The 18,424-nt window shown below is 51.7% G+C and overlaps 1 protein-coding gene across 5 annotated transcripts in view; it reads right to left on the bottom strand.

Annotated features, from left to right (window-relative positions):
- Nucleotides 1-18,424, bottom strand: part of CLEC16A (C-type lectin domain containing 16A) — a 222,993-nt gene that overhangs the window by 57,609 nt on the left and 146,960 nt on the right. For all 5 annotated transcript variants that reach the window (XM_027771062.1, XM_027771064.1, XM_027771063.1 and 2 more), the window contains one exon: nucleotides 1,632-1,783. In XM_027771062.1, the coding sequence (XP_027626863.1) occupies nucleotides 1,632-1,783 (152 nt within the window). The remainder of the gene's footprint in view (nucleotides 1-1,631; nucleotides 1,784-18,424) is intronic.

The raw sequence follows: 18,424 nt of genomic DNA, 5'->3' as shown, positions 1-18,424 counted from the left end.
AGGAATGCTCCTGCAAGGAGACAGACGGCTTCCAAGCAGGACAGCTCGCAGTCCTCTGAAATGTCTGTTAGACTTCAGAGACTGGGGGTATTTCTGACATGTGAGCTGAGCTGGAAGGCTGTTCTCTACCTTTCGGACCATCCACATGGTGGACCAGGGTTCAAGTCCCGGCCCCACTGGTTTGAAAAACATGCTGGGCATGCACGTGTGCTCAAGATCCTGATGAAGTGGAGATCCGGAGGAAAAAGAACTGCAGCAGGACCAGGCCTGTTGGGCGTGCTTTCTCTCTCCCTGTCTCTGTCTCTCTCTCAAACATGTGCATGTGCCCTCTGGTGCAAAGGAAAACAAACAAAATCCCAAGCCTCACCTTGGTATTTGGCAATTCATAGCCTAGCTCTGCTAAAGAGTGTGAGGGAAGGGAATTCTCAAAAATTGCCGGTGGCGACAATCACTTTAGAGAGGATTTTGGCAGTGTCTATTCATGCTTAAAATAGCTACGCCTGCCTTCCTGGTACCTGGCTGGGAAAACCTTGCCCAAGTGTATAGGGAAGTAAGAATCACTCTGCTTGGAAAAACTGGAAATGGCCAAGAGGACACTGGTTAGACATGCCTTGGTGTGGTCACGCGGCATGTAAGAAGAATACCACTAGGCCTGTGAAGACCGATGAAGTTAGCTCTTTGAGACATGCAACTAAATGAAAAAAGCAAGGTTTAAAATATGTTCAGTAAGGGACCAGCAGTTAGTGTAATGGCTATGTCGCCGGACTCCCACATAGTCGACCGCGGTTCGTGTCCCGGACCCGGTGACTTAAAACTCAACGCCGGGCGCGTGTGCGTGTGTGCCCAAGATCCCGAGAGGAGTACGGAGGAGAAGGAATTGTGGCGTGGCCATCCCCCCTGGGGGGTGACTTCTCGCTTTCTGTCTCTCTGTCTCTCTCTGTCTGTCTGGAGAGTGCATGCGCCCTATAGTAAAAACCTCTCAAAAAAAGAAAATGTTCAGTAAGAAATCTACTTGTGGTTACACTGTCAAATATATGCACACAAGTTAAACAAAAAATAGTACATGGTAAGCGTCTTTAACTCGAAAACAGAAATGCCCCAAACATGAGAGCAAAGACATTACCACATGTAGAAAATCTGACCTCAGTGGCAGGTCAACGTCAAAATGCTGCGCTACAAGACTACCGTATGAAACTTTCCTTAGGCTGCTGCACTGTGCAAGGTGTGACACAGCATGCATTTCGTGTTTAGACTTGGGCCCCATCCTCAGGATTTCTCGTTATGTATAAGCAAATATTCAAAATCCAAAACACCCTGAATTTTGAAACCCTCCTGGTTCCAAGCACTCTGGGTAAGATACTCGGCCTGTGTGTGTAGTTATATAAGCATTTAGGAGAGGCAAGTCAAATGGACAACACAGGTTATCTCTTTCAGGGGAAGGGAGGAGTAAGGAAGAGGGTTTGGCCAGAAAGAGCTCAGTCCCCATCTGGGGATGCTGTAGCTTTTCCTGGTAACCATTTGTTCACATATTCTTTGCAGCATTAGAAATGAACTATAACGATGATCATTTTAACTTTGTGTTTGGCCAACGGCCAAGAGAGAAGAGCTTCGCTCATTCCTGGCCCTCTTACCTGCAGGAGGCCTGCAAACTTGACCACTCCCCAGCCAAGCCTGGACACGTCCGGCTCCACCAAACTCATCTGGTAGATGTCGACAGCCAGGAATCGCTGGACCATGCCACCGTCCTTTGTGATCACCGTGCAGGCGATCAGGTCACTGTTGTCTGGGGGAGAGACAGACAGCAGAATGAGGCCCTGTCCACCTGCCCAGCCAGCCGAGACCTTCCAGCTAACCCTCGCTCTGCCGGGCAGAGCCCGAGTACCCCCTCGGACTTGTTTCTTCACCTCTTTGGGCCTCAGATTCCTCACCTGAGAAATGGAGCTAATGCCCGCCTCTGTCCAAGGTCTACTTGTTAGGACTGACATATGCACATAAATGTTAATCTAATGTTTACAGCATCTTTGGTATTCAAATTGTTGCTTAAAAATAATCAAGAGGGCCGGCAGGTGGCGTGGTGGTTAAGGTGCTGGACTCCCCCATGGGCAACCACAGTTCAAGTCCTGGATCTGGCGGCTTGCTTTCTCACTTTCTCTTTCTCTCTCTCACTCAGTCCCTCTCTGGTCAAATTAAAATAAGTAAATAAAGTGAAATAAAATAATTCTTTGAAACAAACAAACAAAGAAAAAAACCAAGAACCCAAGACTCCCAGGAACATTTCAGGGCCTCCTTAGACCAACGGCAGGCTACAGCTGTGATGGTGTGTGCGTACGTTAAGTGAGGGGAAAGCCAGGATCCCCTGCTCGGCTACCAAATCATCACACCCTCCATTCAGAGCACGAAATGGTGCGTGGTCCTGGACCAGGCCCTCGGCCCCTCTGAACCACGGTCTTCCCTCGTACAGACAGGAACAATGTCTCTTATCTTGAGGTATTTTGTGCAGCCAGGGAGAACACACAGGAAAAGCATTTAGTGTGGGGGGGGCCTGTGCACTGGAGGTCCTCGGCAGATGCTAGGCTCCCTCTCATACTTGAAAGATAGCCCTGCACTTCACGACCAACTAGGGCCTGACCTTGACTTTGAAATCACCCGAGAAGCACGGGACCATTAAGTCGAACACAGGGCACTCTGCTCTGAGTGCCCTCCCATGGAATCCTCTGCCACGTACGCTTCGAACAAGATTGAACCAGGAAATAACCGAAACGTCCCCCTGTAGGGGAACAATTTGAGTGTTTTTCTTTTTCCTCTCAGATGGAAAATTACATACCCCGTTCAAAATTATGTTTAACTAAACTGTGAACCGTGGTAACCTGTGAGGAGGGAAGTGAGAATTAAGGGTGGGAGTGTGTGTGTGTGGGGAGGAGTATGAATGGGAGAACTTTCATTTTTGTTCAATATATCGTTCTATTGCTTGAGATTATTTTTAAATGGCAAAGCATCAAGATATATATTTTGAAATACATATAAAAAAGTTGAAAATCATTATTTACAATTATAATGACAGTAAAAAACATTACAAATTTAAATGAAAAAGAAGATAGTAATGACTAAGTTTACTATTTTTATTTTTTGGAAAGATTTATTTTATTCAACTTTTATTTATTATTATTCTTCAATTTGACCAGAGAGAGAGGGAGAGAGAAGGAGAGGGAGAAAGTAAGCTGCCAGGTCCGGGACTCAAACCACGGTTGGCCATGTGGGAGTCCAACACCTCAACCAACATGCCATCTGCTGGTCCCACTATTTTTATTACTATGAGTTTGACATGTTAAAAAGAAAAAAAGGGGACCAGCAGTTAGCATAATGGCTATGTCGCTGAACTCCCATGTGGTTGACCGTGGTTCAAGTCCTGGACCCGATGGCTAAAACTCACGCCGAGCGTGTGTATGTGCGTGCCCAGGATCCTGAGAAGAGAATGGAAGAGAAGGGATTGCGGTGTGGCCATCTCCCTGGGGGGGACGATTTCTCGCTTTCCATCTCTCTGTCTCTGTCTTTCTGGGGGGGGCATGTGCCCTGTAAAAAAAAAAAAAAAAAAAAAAGAAAAAAGAAAAAGGAAAAAGGAAAAAAAAAAGCGTCCCTGCAAAGTGGAATAAGCACAGAGAAATGCGTCAAAATATGAGCAGAAGTTTCTGGTTATAGAAGAATGGTGGGTAGAGTATTTTTTTTCCTTAACAGCTTTATTGAACTATAATTTATATACCATAAAAGTCACCTATTGCAGGGGGCAGTTTGGTTAGTAAAATTCCAGATGTGCATCACTACATGCAGCTGTGGGATACTTCCATCACCCCAAACGCGCGTTTCATGTTGGGCGCATTCTAACCAAACATTGGGCTTCAATTTAGTGCAGGAGAGTGGTAACACACACACAGCAACGACCATGGGCTCGGGTGTTCTCCAAGGGACCCTCCCCGCCTCCCATTTTTACTCTTTATCTGGACCTAAGGACGAGAAGCAAACTTCTCACTCACTCTCCCTCTTCGGGGCACCCTCCGCCCCCACCCACACACATCTCAGTCAGCCCTCTGACAGTGCAATCTGCCAGGCATTCCGCTTTGTGTGGATGGTTTCCGGTCTGTCCCCTCGGCCTCCACAGGCCCCAGATATGGGCCTATTCTCTGCAGCACGTGACTGCCAAAGACTGCCACATAGCCCCACGGTGAACTCAGAACCAGACAGCTCAACTGTCTGGATCTGCGCTTTCTTATTGCCTCTAGAAGGAATCTTTTTCCCTTTTTTTTTTTTTTTGAATCTTTTTTTTCCCCAATAGTCTAGTCTTCTAGTTGAAAAGATTTCTTAAAAAAAGTCTTACACTGGGTCAGCCCCATGGCCTAGTTGGGGCTGGATCCTACATGGTCAACCCTGGTTCGAGTCTAGACCCGGGTAGCTTGAGAAACATTCCAAGCGGGCCATGTATGATTGAGGTGGCTGGATCTCACATGGTTGACTGTGTGGTTTGAATCCCGGATCCAGCAGCTTGACAAACACACCGGGCACATGTGTGTGCATACCCCAAATCCTGAAAGGAGAAAGAAATGGAGATCATTCCCCATGGGCGGTGACTTCTCGCTTTCTTTCCCTCTCTCTAGTGAGCACAAGTGGCCTCAGGCAAAATGTTTTTAAAAAGAAGAAAAACATGCAAAAGAAAAAGAAAACTATGCCAGACGTGTGGTGTATGCAAATCCAAAATTCTGATAGGATAGAGAAATGGAGAAGGGATTACAGTGTGACCACACCCCATTGGGGGTGCTTTTTCCTTCTTTCTCCCCCCCTCTTTCCGGTAAGCACACATATCCTCTGGCAATTAAAAAAAAATTATATCCTTGATTTTTGGTTCCATACTGAATGGATATCTAGTATTCTGTATTACAAAAAACAGAAGTCATCGTGTTCATTATTTTTTTAAAAAAATTTTATTGATTATTTTTAAATTTGCCATAGGGAAATGCACTCACTAGAGAGAGAGGGGGAGGAGGGAGAGGGAAAGAAAGCCGCCAGGCCCATGACTCGAACTGTGGTAGGTCACATGGGAGTCTAGGGTTTTAACCACTGTGCCACCTGCTGGCGCCTATCATATTCATTCTTATAAACATTTTCTTTGTGGTAGGTAGGGTTTATTTTCTTAATAGGTAAGCCAATTTCTCGAGGAGAATTTCCTATTTTAAAAGAATAGAATTGAAGTAGATCTTCTCTTTGCTTCCTTCCTTGTTCCCCCTCCACCTCTCCTCTCCTCCACCCTTCCCTGCTCCAAACAGGGCAACTGCACCTTCTCTGTTCATCCATCCACAGAATAAATTCCGCTGGGGTTTGACCTGGCAAAGCAGACACAATTGCACACTTCGGTGACAGGGGGGCTTGTCAGTGATGGTGGGGTTTGTTGGCAACAGTGGGTTTTGGGGGCAGGCAATCCAATTCTCCGGTAAGACCCAGCTGCCTCAGGGAGTTCAAGGGGAAAAAAAGACTTACCACCTCTGCCACAAAGAACACAAAAAGAAGGCCAAAACCCCAGAACGGAATAGCTTTCAGAGCCGTAACTGAGACATCAAAGCCCTGTGAGAACACGGGGCGAGATTTCGCAAGAAAACCAAGCCGCCACGGTGCCGGTGACAGGAAGGCTCCCAGTGCGGGCGCCTCTCCTCTCAGAGGCCGTGGGGGCAGTTACGGAGAAGCAAGACCGCTTCCACTGACTGCAGCAGACCGCACCTGAGTGAGGTCGAGTGCTGGCTCCGGGGATGCTTGGGGGCCTCTGGGTATCACCTCAGGGTACTCCTGCAGCCCAGCCCTGGGCTGTGCCCCACACTGGCCACGGGTTCTCCCGTCTGGAGCTCTGGGCGTCAGGGGCTGCTCTGGTGGCCAAGGTGTCTTGGGTGCAGGAATGGCGGCTGAGTGGACCCTGACTTTGCCCACACCCTAGGCCTCAGCCTGCAGCCCCCTGTTGTTAGCATGGACTTTGCTTAGAGTCAGAGGACCACACTGGGTGCTGAGGTGCCCTGAGGGACCTGGGCACGTGGGAAGGACTCAGCAGCAGCAGGTCCATCACGGGACGTGGCAGCCTTAGGAATTTCCTCTCTCCCCAGAGTGGCCCTTGGCCAGGAGAGGCCAGAGCAGGTGACAGGTGACAAGAGGCTTCCTGGGCATCCACACACCGCCGCCTTTGGATCTCACTGCAGATCTGAACCCTCGCTCTCCACCGACTTTACTCCAGATACAGTGGGGCTGAGGACTCTATTTTTAAAAACGGCGTGAAATTACCAAAAGACAATACAGGAAAATATCCACGTGACCTAAGAGGCAAAAGTAGAACAGAGGAGTGAATGTGAGGCTTCCCATAAGCCACTCACAGCCGAGGGAGTGGGACAGCCATCACACACGAACGTGCTCACCCTGGTGAGAAGTCAGGAAACAAATCAAACACGATACCATCTTCTACCCGTCCGGCTGCCAAAAATAAAAACGTCTGATAACATCATGCGCTGGTGAGGACGTTGAGAAACTGGCATTCTCAAATGCTGCCAGTCGGAGAACAAATGAGCAGCCTTTTTGAAGGGCAAATTAGCATTATTTATTAAAATTGAAAGTTTCACATCCTATGACCTGACAATTGGTATGTTCCCAAGAAAAACACACGCGTAGGCCAAGAGACATGCACAGAGACGCCGAGAGCAGCTTCTGGGTCTGCAGAACCAGGTGTCCAGCAGCTAGGGAGAGAGCCTGGAGGAAACGTCCCCTCCCTTCAGGGCGAAACTGTATGGCAGACGTGCTGGGACCAGGCCAGAGCTCGGTGTTTCAGCTAGCGGCTCAGAAACACACAGTCCAGTGGGAAAACCAACTTGCAAGGTGATTTTAGCGCGCACGCAATGTTCTGATTTTTCTAATGGAAAGCAGGTACGTTCTTTGAGTATTTAAAATTAAATGAAGAGAGGCCAGCAAGTGGTCTGGCGGTTAAGGCACTGGACTCCCACATGCCTAACCACAGTTCAAGTCCCAGACCTGCTGGCTTGCTTTTTCTCTCTCTCTCTCATCAAATAAGAAAAAAGGAAAAAAATAATAAAATAATTCTTTTAAAAAAATAAAAGAAGATAAAAGTGACGCTCTCCACAGCCTTACAGAAAGGGTGGGAAGTCCTTCTGGGCCCCAGTCAGGGTTGGCAGCAGCAGGCTGAGCTGCCAACAGCAAGGCCTGCCTGGTCACCGAGAACCAGGTGACGAATGACGAATGAGAGCTCTCCAGCAGCAGCCCAGGTTCCGGAACCCTCCACAGATGAGCTCTGGAGTCCAGCTCAACTCCTGCATGTGAGTATGGAGTCTGAACACCCACTCAGAGCCGGCCGGTGCCGGCTGAGAAGGAGGCTCGGCCCCTGCCCCCAGCGACCCAGGGTCCAGCGTGGAGGCTCTATTCCTGTTGGAAGAGCCGGGCCTGGGACTGTGAAGCACCTTGCGGGCCAGGTCTGCATGCTGGGGAGGACATAGATCCCATGGGCAGCACAAGTGCGATGTCTCCCTCGTCCCCCAGGATCATAAAGGCTCAGCACAGCTCCCGGGGACTCTCACTCCAGGGAAGGGACATTTCCCTCCTAGACTCTGCCTTTTGTTTTATTTATAGGCACAGGAAGCAGGGGGTAGGCTGTGCCATTTTATTTGATCTAAAATAGTACGTGTATCAATCTTTAACTAGAACAACTCATTCACATGTCACTATTTTTACAAGTGTGAAGCTCTCCCTAAGTGGACAGTAGGTCTCCTGCCCCTCCCTGAAGACAGCCAGCAGGCAGGTGCCTTGCTGCCCATTCACCGTGCGTTCCCAGGGGCTGGGGGCCCCAGTCTCCCTGCCCGTTCACAAATGACGGCATGCCACACACACTGTCCACATGCGTCGTCGCCGCTGACCCAGATGTCCTGGTCAGACTTTGGCAGAGAGTCCTGGAGCTTTTTCAAAGCTGTAGCCTCTCCAGGGGAAGGGAGGGAGGGAGGTGCTATGTAATGTCCCAGCTCACCATGGGGCGCGTCTAGGCTGCTCACAAGCTTTTGTTACAAGAGTGGAAGGACCATTGTTATTTGTACGCACATGGGAGAGCAAAGTTATAGCTGCGAAGTAGAGCTTGTGCTTATCTTCTTTTTTAAAGAACTTGTGCTTCATTAAAATAAATTTACTTAGAAAGGAAACTCCTATCATTACAGTGCATGGAAATGAGCATTACCATCAACAGGCGATCATGAAAATAGATGAATGCGAAAAGACCAGTTCATTAACTTTTAGCTTAAAACCTGCTCCTTCCGTGATGGACTCGCATGTCTGAGGCCTGCTCCTCGGTGTGACAGCGGGTCAGTGGGAAGCTGAGATGGACTTTGTCACCGACTAGACTGTCCAGAGCTGGCCGCAGCAGGATTCCCCACCCCGTCTCCTCCCACCAAGTGTGGGGTCTGTGTCCTTTCTCCTTGAACTGGGGGTGAGGGTCTCTGTGATTGCTGAGACCAAGAGTGCCAGTGGAAGTGACGCTATGTGACTTCTGAGCAAGGTCATACAAACGCACTCAGACCTAGCCGCCATGCTATGAGTAAGCCCAAGCAGCCACGAGGGGCCAGCAGAGAAACTGGGTCCCAGGCCCACAACCAGCCCACACGCGCTCCTCTAGCCCCCGCTGACATCTCACACAGCAGAGACCAGTTACTGCCATTAGGCCCTGGCCAAGTGCTAGACTGTGAGAAAATGAATGACTATCATTGTTTTAAGCCACTAAGTTTTAAGGTGGTTTAAAATACATAATAGATCATTGTGACAGTGATTCACTTTAATTTAGTGCTATACCCAGGCACACTTAAAATGCTAAAATCGCTTCAGCACTCCCGAGGGGCTGCACTACATCTCAGAGACAGGTCTGCAGGGACGGCCGGGGCTGGCTGTTGCGTGAGCTCAGAAGGTCCTGCAGGGCTAAGCAGAAGGGAGGGAAGCCAGAGCAGACAGATTCCTACAAAACTCTAGGATGTGTGGGGAGAGGAGGAGAGAAGGGAACGCATGGAAGAGCTACCATACCGCGAGGTGCAGACTCGGGGTAATGTGGCCTGGTCAAAGCTTGGGTTTCGGAGTGTGGAGCTCTGTCAGTCATTAATAAGGGTGGGACCCTGAGCAGGTCACCCCCTCCTCTGAATCTCAGGTTCTTCACTTCTTTTTTCCTTTTTTTAAGAGAGAGCTCTATAGGGAGCATGAGCTCCTCAGAGAGACACAGAGATAGAAAGTGAGAAATCACCCCCTGGCGGGATGGCCATGCCACAATCTTTTCTCCTTCACTCTCCTTTAGGGATCTTGGGCACGCATGCACACGTGCCTGAGGTGAGGTTTAAGCTGCTGGGTCCAGGACTCAAACCGCGGTTGGTTATGTGGGAGTCCAGCGATATAACCATTACACCATCTGCTGGTTCCCCTCAGGTTTTTCACTTCTAAAAACGAGACTTCACACCTGCAGGACTGCCAAGGGGACCTGGGAGGGGCGTGCGGCTGGGGAGGTGAGCTTTAAGCTGCTGGGTCCAGGACTCAAACCGCGGTTGGTTATGTGGGAGTCCAGCGATATAACCATTACACCATCTGCTGGTTCCCCTCAGGTTTTTCACTTCTAAAAACGAGACTTCACACCTGCAGGACTGCCAAGGGGACCTGGGAGGGGCGTGCGGCTGGGCCAGCAGACATGCAGGTGCATGATGTGGTGGTTGCTGTCATGCATGTTCCCGCATCCTCTAGCAAAGTCAAAGTGCTCGGGAGCCACGCGCCTCGCTGGTCAGTGCCCTCCACCTAGAGCCAACTCATGCTTTCTGAATGCAGGCCTTGACTCAGCAAGTCTCCTCAGGGGAGAAGATGAATCACGGTTTTTGGTTGTTTCTCAGAACTCCTGTGGGATCGCAGAATAAGCAAGACACGTAGGCCTCCTGGCCTCTCGAGAGGCCTCCCGACCCTCAGCCACTGTGCCCCTCCCTCCCAGTCACTCTTCCTCATCGCCGCGGCCCGGCCCGCCCAAGCTGGCCACTCTGAGTACTCCCACTCACTCCTTCCTGCCGAGGCTGCCTCCTGCCTGGCTGTAAGCCCCCGGGAGACAGACCCCGAGCTGTCGCTGTCCTTGCTGCACCCCAAGGGGGGCCTGGGCAATGGCTGGTGCGGAGGCGAGTCTGTGGAAGGGTGGAGAAACCAGCTGATGCTCCCATTCAGAGGCCCAGAACTCCTCGGCCAGCGGTTCTTTCGGCCCACAGCCTGGAGCCTCTGTTCTGCTCTCTGCTCCCTGACAGGCGGCAGCTTATCACTGGGCAATAATGGGGCTGATTGACTTTTGCTGTATTTAAATGATCCCTTCATAATAAAATATGGATGTCAATACCACAGTTCAGTTCTCGGCCTTGGTGGCTCCAAGAGCACTTGGAGCCTTAAGTCTTTATCCCTAAGCAGGGCCTCTAGGTTAGCTGAATTCCAGGGCTTTGAAGCCCGAGACTGGGTTTTACGCCATGCCTGGACTCAGTGAACGCCACCAAGTCTTCGGGCTCTTGCTACTAGTCGGAGGTCAGGAGGGCTGTGGAACAGGGCAGGGCATGCTGACCCTTACAAGAAAGGCCAGTTCACCCTGGAGCCCACAACGGCAGGACCACAGTGAGGCTCAGCTGACCGGAGCGGCATGGTCCTGGCCCCTCTGGACACTCACCAGAGCTGGCCTGGTTTCTGGTCCAGGGTATGCACTCACACCAGGGCAGTGACCCAGGGCACGCAGGGGATCACTGCCTTCACTGGAGAGGTGGTCCCATCCCCGGCTTGGTCTCCAAAGCCGCACACTGAAGACGGTTGGGGCTGTTCTGGAAGCGGAGACCGTGCCTGCAGTAGTTCTTATCAACGACTGGTGCTGACACCAAGCCCCACCTTCATCAGGCACTTCCGCAGGCCAGGCCCTCAGCTCCCTGGACTTGACGTGGTTCCGGAACCTCCTGAAGTAGGAGCTCACTTCTGAGGACACGAACTCTGGGAGCCAAGTCATGTTCCCCAGGACACCCCGGATCAACAATGATATCCCCGAGGCAGAGAGCCCTGAACAAGCTGCTGAAAACCTGGGCTTCTAGTCCCCTGGACGGGGCCAGGGAAAAGACCTGCCCTCTTTTCCCCCGGGGCGGGGACCCCCTGCCCATGCCACTGTCAAGGGTGAGGGATGCTGGATGGTTCATTGAGAAGATGGCCCATTGCTGTGAGCTTTTAACCAGCAGCTTATAGGCAATGCAGGCCAAAGCTGTGTTCCTGTAAGGGCCCCTTCTCAGGCCCTGGGGTCCTGCTAGCCGTGGATGAGGTCTTCACCCAGCTCGGGAAACGCTGCCCCTCTGCTGAGTTTCTCTCCCTGGCACACGGGGAGTCTACACTCCTTGGGCTCTTTTCAGGAGCTGGCATACAACAGCACACACGACGAGCCCAAGTCTTCCCTCCTGGAGCCCGGGGACAGATGGCAGTCCTTTGGAGCTGTCTGGCCCTCCAGGATTTGCCTCTGTGGGATGGAGACAGTACTTTGTGGCACTGAAGAATGCTTTGCCGGTGGCTCAGGGAAAGCCGGCATGGTGGGACTCTTGGATGACAGAATGCAGTTCAGGGAGAGGCCTGAACCTGCCAGGAAAGTGAGTCTGGGAAGGCCCTGATGAGTCATGCGGCTCACTGGGGGGAGGGAGGGGACAGCAGACCTTGGCCATCAGCCATGGGAGCAGGTCAATCACAAGCCCAGTGGGAGAGAGTACCCCCTCTCTGCAGGGTCACCACTCTATCTAAATCTGTTACAAGATGAAAACAACAGCTGTGCTGGGCCCAGGAAAGCTGCTCACCCCACGTTTCCTGGGGAGCTAACTTGAGGGCTTTGAACAGGAAGTCTTAGCCGGTCATGACACAAGGGAGCAGAGCCAGGGAATCCTGTGAACCCACTGGAGGAAGGAGCACATGCTCTCAACAAGACCCGGACCCTCCTAAGCCTTGATTAGCTACAGGTGCTCCACGGCCCACGACACTCCAAAGACTAAGAAGAGAGCGGTCTGACTGTTCCCACTGAGGGTATGAACCGGCACGCTCAATTCGAGTGGCTGCATCTCCGGCTGTCCAATCGATCCTTTGGAGAAAATTAAGTAACCATTTCTCCATCAACCCGGAACAGCCACGGTCATGTGCTGTGAGCAGTAATCCATGACTCTGCTCTTGGCGCTCACCAGAGCGGCCCTCGGGTCACCTGTGTAGTGCCCTATTTCCCAGAGGGGAGCAGTCCAGGACCCTTCTACTGCCAGGCCCCTCCACGAAGGAAGGAAAAACGCACTGGTGTTCCCGGGACTTGCAAAGAAGAGCAGCAATTATGTCTGCAGCCCTGAGGATATTGGCAAAACCCAGTCATCCCGAGAAACCGAGCCTTGGTGCTGGGTTCTGATCCTTGGGGCCCCTCCTCGACGGCTGCTGCACTGACAGCATGGCCCTAGGCCTCCTCCCCCACCCACGCCCCGAGGCGTACCCAACTGGCCGAGAGGGTGCCTGACATGATCTGGCCCTGCTTCTGCACTCGGGCAGGACAAGCTGTGCAGGGACAGTCATGAGCTGGGCTGGGGCCAATGCCTGGAGCTTGGTCGTAGCCCTGTCACTGGCTAGCTGTGCTGACCCTGAGCATGTGACTTGGCTTTGGTGCCTCATGTGCAGGCCAGGCGGTAATGCAGTGACTTTGTGGCTCTGTGTCCTGCCTGATGTGCAAGCTGGGTATAGGGAGAAGGGCCCCGAGGCCGGCAATTTACTTGGAAATGCATTTTTACAAAGATGATTGACCATGTGATTCCCTTAAATCGGCTGTGCACAGATTTTTCAAGAGAAAATGTTGGGGGCGAGGTGGGTTTCTGGAGTCGCTGTGAAGCTCAGGAGAGTTACAACAGCAAGCCTCTGCGGGGCGGCTGGCCAACAGCACCGACCTCGGACAGCGATCTGCTGACTTCCTCGTGTCACTCGTGTGTGACCACGCCAGGATCCTCTCACTGCGAGTCTGTCTGGCTCTCAAGTTTGAACAGCAGGGGCCTGACAGGGAAGAGTGTAGGTGTGAGGAGGTGCCCGCCGTGCTCCCTAGCTGCTCCAAGTGGTGCAGCATCTTCATGTCCCCAGTGGATTCCGGGGCCACCAAGGATACTGCACATTGGCACTCCCTTTGCAGGCAAGAGCTGGTAAATCTGTCACCTGTGGCTCATGCAGTTACTGTGTGGCAGGCTGACGGCCTGGGTAGGCTGCTAAAGGGCCAATGAGCAATGACCGGCCAGAGGGATGGACACTGGGGCCCTTTAGGACAAGCTTGAGGCTCAGGGGGGCCAGGCACCTTGTCCCGGGTACCCATGGGCTGGAGTGGCGCTGACCTGGGCTCGGCGCTACCTGCTTCCAAAGGCGCAGCTGCCCACAGCTCCATCCTCCTAGCTGAAATGTACATGCCACATCTAGTAAAATGCTGTGACCGGGTGTGACAAAGTGGCCAAAACGCCAGCCACCTATCTTCCTCGTCTCTCCTTGGAAATTAAGCGACTCTCCTCTAGGAGAACGCAGACGGAGAACTTCACCCTTCTCGTCCCTATGTGCCTCGCACAGAGCGGCTCCCTCCGACCACTCTGGCCGATGGAAGGAGGGGCGACTGCGAAAGCTCTATTCCTGCCCCTTCCATACAGAGCTGGCAGACAGTGCTGGCGTGGAGCTGGCAGAAGCAGGGCCCACTGAGCTGTGCTTCCAGGTAGAACGCAGCCTCTCCCGTGTCAGGGGTCTTGCAGCCTGCCACCAGCAGCCCAGATGGGACCTGGGGTGCTCTCTCCTCTCCTGGGTGACACATTTGCATAGGACATTGCATAATTTCCTCCCTGAAGATGGCTGTTTAGCTCGAGTAAATAAAGTTACCCAACTGTGAGGCAGCAGAATGGAATACTTGGGATTTCCAAGAAAAGATTTGAATACTTGAGCTCTTCAGACTAACGCAGAACTGGCTTTGGGCACAGCCCCTCCTTCCTGCTGCCTGGCAGGCATGAGTGGCAGACAGTGCTGGCGTGGAGCTGGCAGAAGCAGGGCCCACTGAGCTGTGCTTCCAGGTAGAACGCAGCCTCTCCCGTGTCAGGGGTCTTGCAGCCTGCCACCAGCAGCCCAGATGGGACCTGGGGTGCTCTCTCCTCTCCTGGGTGACACATTTGCATAGGACATTGCATAATTTCCTCCCTGAAGATGGCTGTTTAGCTCGAGTAAATAAAGTTACCCAACTGTGAGGCAGCAGAATGGAATACTTGGGATTTCCAAGAAAAGATTTGAATACTTGAGCTCTTCAGACTAACGCAGAACTGGCTTTTGGGCACAGCCCCTCCTTCCTGCTGCATGGCAGCCATGAGCCAGGTTCTCCTGGTCTTCAGGGGCTTCCTATGATTTCCCTGCTCTGGGCCTCTCTGCAGAGGGTGTGGTCAGTAATCTCCCCCAAACCTGCCTGGTGGCCATGATGTATCAGGCACTGGGGATGAGGGAGGCAGATAATCCCTATCTTGGATGGTCTTTCTGGTCCTCAGTTTCCTGATCTGGAAAATGGACTCACCACCTACCTTATAGGAATGCTGCTGGGAAGAATCTAGCCGAGGTGCAGGAAGGGTCTGTGGCTGCTCCCCAGCTGTGCTGAGGGGGCCCGCCTCGCCTCTCTCACTCTGGATAGAAGGTTCTTGAGGACAGGACCACAGCGTCTTTCCCCCCTGGACGTCCTCTTTAAGGGACTTCATCAAAAAAGAGAAGGGGGCAGGGATACTAACAGCGGTTCTCCACGGGGTCATTGTGAAGACACAGTGGTACATCAGACGGGGTCATTGTGAAAACACAGTGGTATATCAGACGTGCTAAGATGGTGCCTGGCACCTGGACCAGCAGAAAGCCTGAGTTCAACTCAGCAAGGAGAGGCAGAGTTAGTGAGAACAGCAGCAGACAGGTGCAGGGGGCTGGGGGAGGCGGGGTCTGCAGCTCAGCGGCCACTTCCCGGGCTGTGTGGCCTCAGTCAAGGCAGCTGACCTTTCTGGGTGGGCCTCAGTTTCCTTACCGCTCAGATGAAGTCGGGACTAAACCACATGCGCCTTTTCTGATGGGAAAGTACATCTAAATTTCATACCAGGGGACACATTTATGGCCGTTTGGCAGAAATTAGTTCACAGAGCGAATGCTTACCGGCATAGCAGTCTGATTTTTAATTAGCTTGTGGGAATTCAGTACACTTCAAACATTAACAGTAAAATATGGGAGACCTCTGGTGGAGCCAAGCCATACCTTTGGACTTAAACAACACCGTATACTTCACAGACCAGATTCCCTGCCTTCTGTTTCTAATCTCCAGGGTTCAAACTGGTTATCAATAAACTGCTGGCATTGGAGCAACAATTTCAAAGCATGTGATTTAAAGCAATCTGGTTAATATGAAACTAAACCTTATCAGCCAAACTTGACAATACTTCACGCCCAATCAGATGGCCTTCTCTAAAGGATTAAGTGGAAACAAAGAGGGAAATGCTGCTGCCCTCCACCCCCAATTTATTGCCCAGTGGGAGAGGGCCAGCACCCCCACCTTTTATCCTAGGTAATAGTTATTTCCTAAACAAACAAAAAAAATTCTAAACTATGTTTCAGGCGTGACAAATATCGAGACTTAACTATTTAACCCTCTCAGCTTTTTCTTCTTTTAAAAATGAACTCAGGGGGCCCAGCAGGTGGCATGGTGGTTAAGGCGTTGGACACTCCCACATGACCAACTACAGTTCAAGTCCTGGACCTGGTGGCTTGCTTTCTCACTTTCCCTCTCTCTCTGTGTCTCTCTCTGGTCAAATTAAAATGAATAAATAAAATTAAATAAATAATTTTTTAAAAATTAACTGGGGGGGGGTGCAACAGGGCATAGCAGTTAAGGTGCTGAACTCCCACATGGCTGGCTATAGTTCAAGTCTTAGATGCAGAGGCTTGAAAATCACACTGGGTGAATGGGTGTGTATGCCCCAGATCCCAGGAGGAGAATGAAGAAGGGACTGTGGCATGCCATCTCCCCAGGGCAATTTCTTTTCCTGCACTGTCTCTGTCTCTGGTGAGTGTATATGCCCTGTGGCCAAAAAAAAAAAGAACTTGGCATGAACTACTCTATTAAATCCATGAAGGACAAAGTAAGAAAGGGAATTCCATCCATCCATCCACGCATTCACTTTAGTCACTCGAGAAACCTGTGTGGGTTTAGCAGCGCCTGCAAGAACGCTGGTTCTACTCGGGCAGAACTCGTGTCGTTCTGTTCACTGATCATAAAAAGGCCCACAGCAGGTGCTCAGAAAACACGTGCCGAGAGAAGGAATGCCTGCCTTGGCGAAGATGCTGGGGAGATGGAGGCACAAGGTCAGTTCCTGCTCCTAGGCGCTCACAGGCCAGTGGGGAGAAAAGTGGACTGAACGAGACACGTGATGAGCAAGGACGCGGCAGGCAGGGACTGGGGCTCCCAGCCCCGAGTGCAGGGGGGGGGGGTCCTCCACAGACTTTTAAGAATTTTAATTTTTATTCCAATAGAATTTGTGTGCTTGCACCTGAAAGTGGGGGAAGAAGGGCATCTTCCACAGACTTTCAGAACGATGTGCTGAAGCCAGGGAAGGGCATGTACGGCAGGTCAGAGGCACGTGAGGACGCCATGAGTTTGGGAAACACCTATTTATTCTTCTGTGGGGCTGGGACATGTGAGACAAGGCAGCACAGGCGGGCTGGCAGGGGTGGGGGCGGTGAGGCTGCAGGGGCTGGGGGTCTGGCAGTAAGGGTAGCCTATTAAGGGTGGGCCAAGGAATGTGATCGGAGAGATGCCCAGGACCTGGGGACTATGGGGTGGTCACAAGGCAACGGAAGGTTTCTGCTTATGGTAATTCACTGAAATTTAGTTCAGGCCTTTAATTAGAAGTTTATAATTAAGACTCAGACTGGAACTTATACATGAACAAAGTGTTTCCTAATGATATGAAAAAAATTAACAAGATTTCCCGTCATACCTTTATTTATGAACTCATAAAGTACTGGCTTTGTGTCTATGAGCCGAACACAGTCCCGGGTCCTGGGGAGGCAGGGTGAACAGGAAGGTCCTGTCCTCCTGTGCCCCATCATCTGCTGGGTGCAGACAGACCACAAAGCAGTGACTGACAAACTCATAGTACAAACGGTGGCATGGCGGGAAGGCACTACTTAACCTGCCTGCAGGCTTCCCTTTTAAAAAGCTTATTCACCTGAGTCATGACAGCAAGTGCGCGAGAGACAGAGAGAGGGAGAGACACAGAGAGAGAGCAGCACTCTTGACCAAGTCCTGTTACGCTGCAATTCCCCTTCCTCAACCTGGCAGCTCCTCAGGATCTCGGGCGCACGCATGCATCCGGTATGTGCCTATCTTGGGATCCAAACTGCTATCAGCCATGTGGCTTCTGGCACGGTGGGTCAGCTTGTTACCAGCTGGGCCTGTATAAAAACTCTTCAAAAGTTTATTTGCAAATCCTGCAAATAGATGGTTTATGAAAGTCCCATTCATCTGCAAATGTGTGTTTCTGCTAATTCCAAAGGACAGTGACAGTGTACTGAGCATCGAATGAGTGACTGGCACTCTGCACTAAGCACTCGAGACCACCCAATGCAGGAGACTATCGCGATGAGAAAATCGAGACGGCGCTAGGTGCTAACCGGCCCAAGAGCATGCTAATCTCATGGTCTGCAGTGCAGCGAGGTCGATTCCCAGGACCTCCAGCAGTGGCCCACAGTGAGTCAGGTCCCAGTTCCTCCATCTACTGGAAACCAGCTCCCAGTCCTGTACAAAGCTTCTGCGGCCCACACTAAGTTAGATGAATCTGGCCCAGCTGGAAGTGCCGTGTGGCTGCCTGTGCCACGAGATCAGCTCGGCTGCGTTCAGGCATGAGCTGGGTGACTTCATTTTGGCCACGCTGCATGCCGTCAGCACCTTCAGCTGCTCTTGATGAGTGCTTGGCCGAGGAAATCCACCCACAGGGAGAGGGGATGGGGCAAGGTTAAAGACAGTCAGGAGATCTTGGCAGGATGGTGGGAGGGAACAGTCAGTGGCAAGAAAGCCTAGACCCCTACCTGCTGAGCCCCACCACCCCGGGTCCGACCTCCTTGCTAAAGAGAAGCGGCTCTGAAACCCCCAGTCCCTTGACCTAGATGCTCAGAGGCAGGGTCACAGTGCTAGGTGGCATGCTTTCAAATCTGTCAGGCAAAAGGAAAGAAAAGAGCGAGTGAGGTTGGTCGCTAGCGAATCGGTGCGTCACAGTTGCAGAGTGGCGGCTTGGCAGGGGTGTGTCTGGCAGGGGTGCAGAGTCTACTGGCTGGCAGC

This window comes from Tupaia chinensis, unplaced genomic scaffold (genome assembly GCF_000334495.1).
Source record: "Tupaia chinensis unplaced genomic scaffold, TupChi_1.0 Scaffold000182_1, whole genome shotgun sequence".
In the NCBI taxonomy this organism is placed as follows: Eukaryota; Metazoa; Chordata; class Mammalia; order Scandentia; family Tupaiidae; genus Tupaia; species Tupaia belangeri.
Note: the sequence above shows the minus strand (reverse complement) of the source record. Positions and strands in the feature narration are given on the sequence as shown.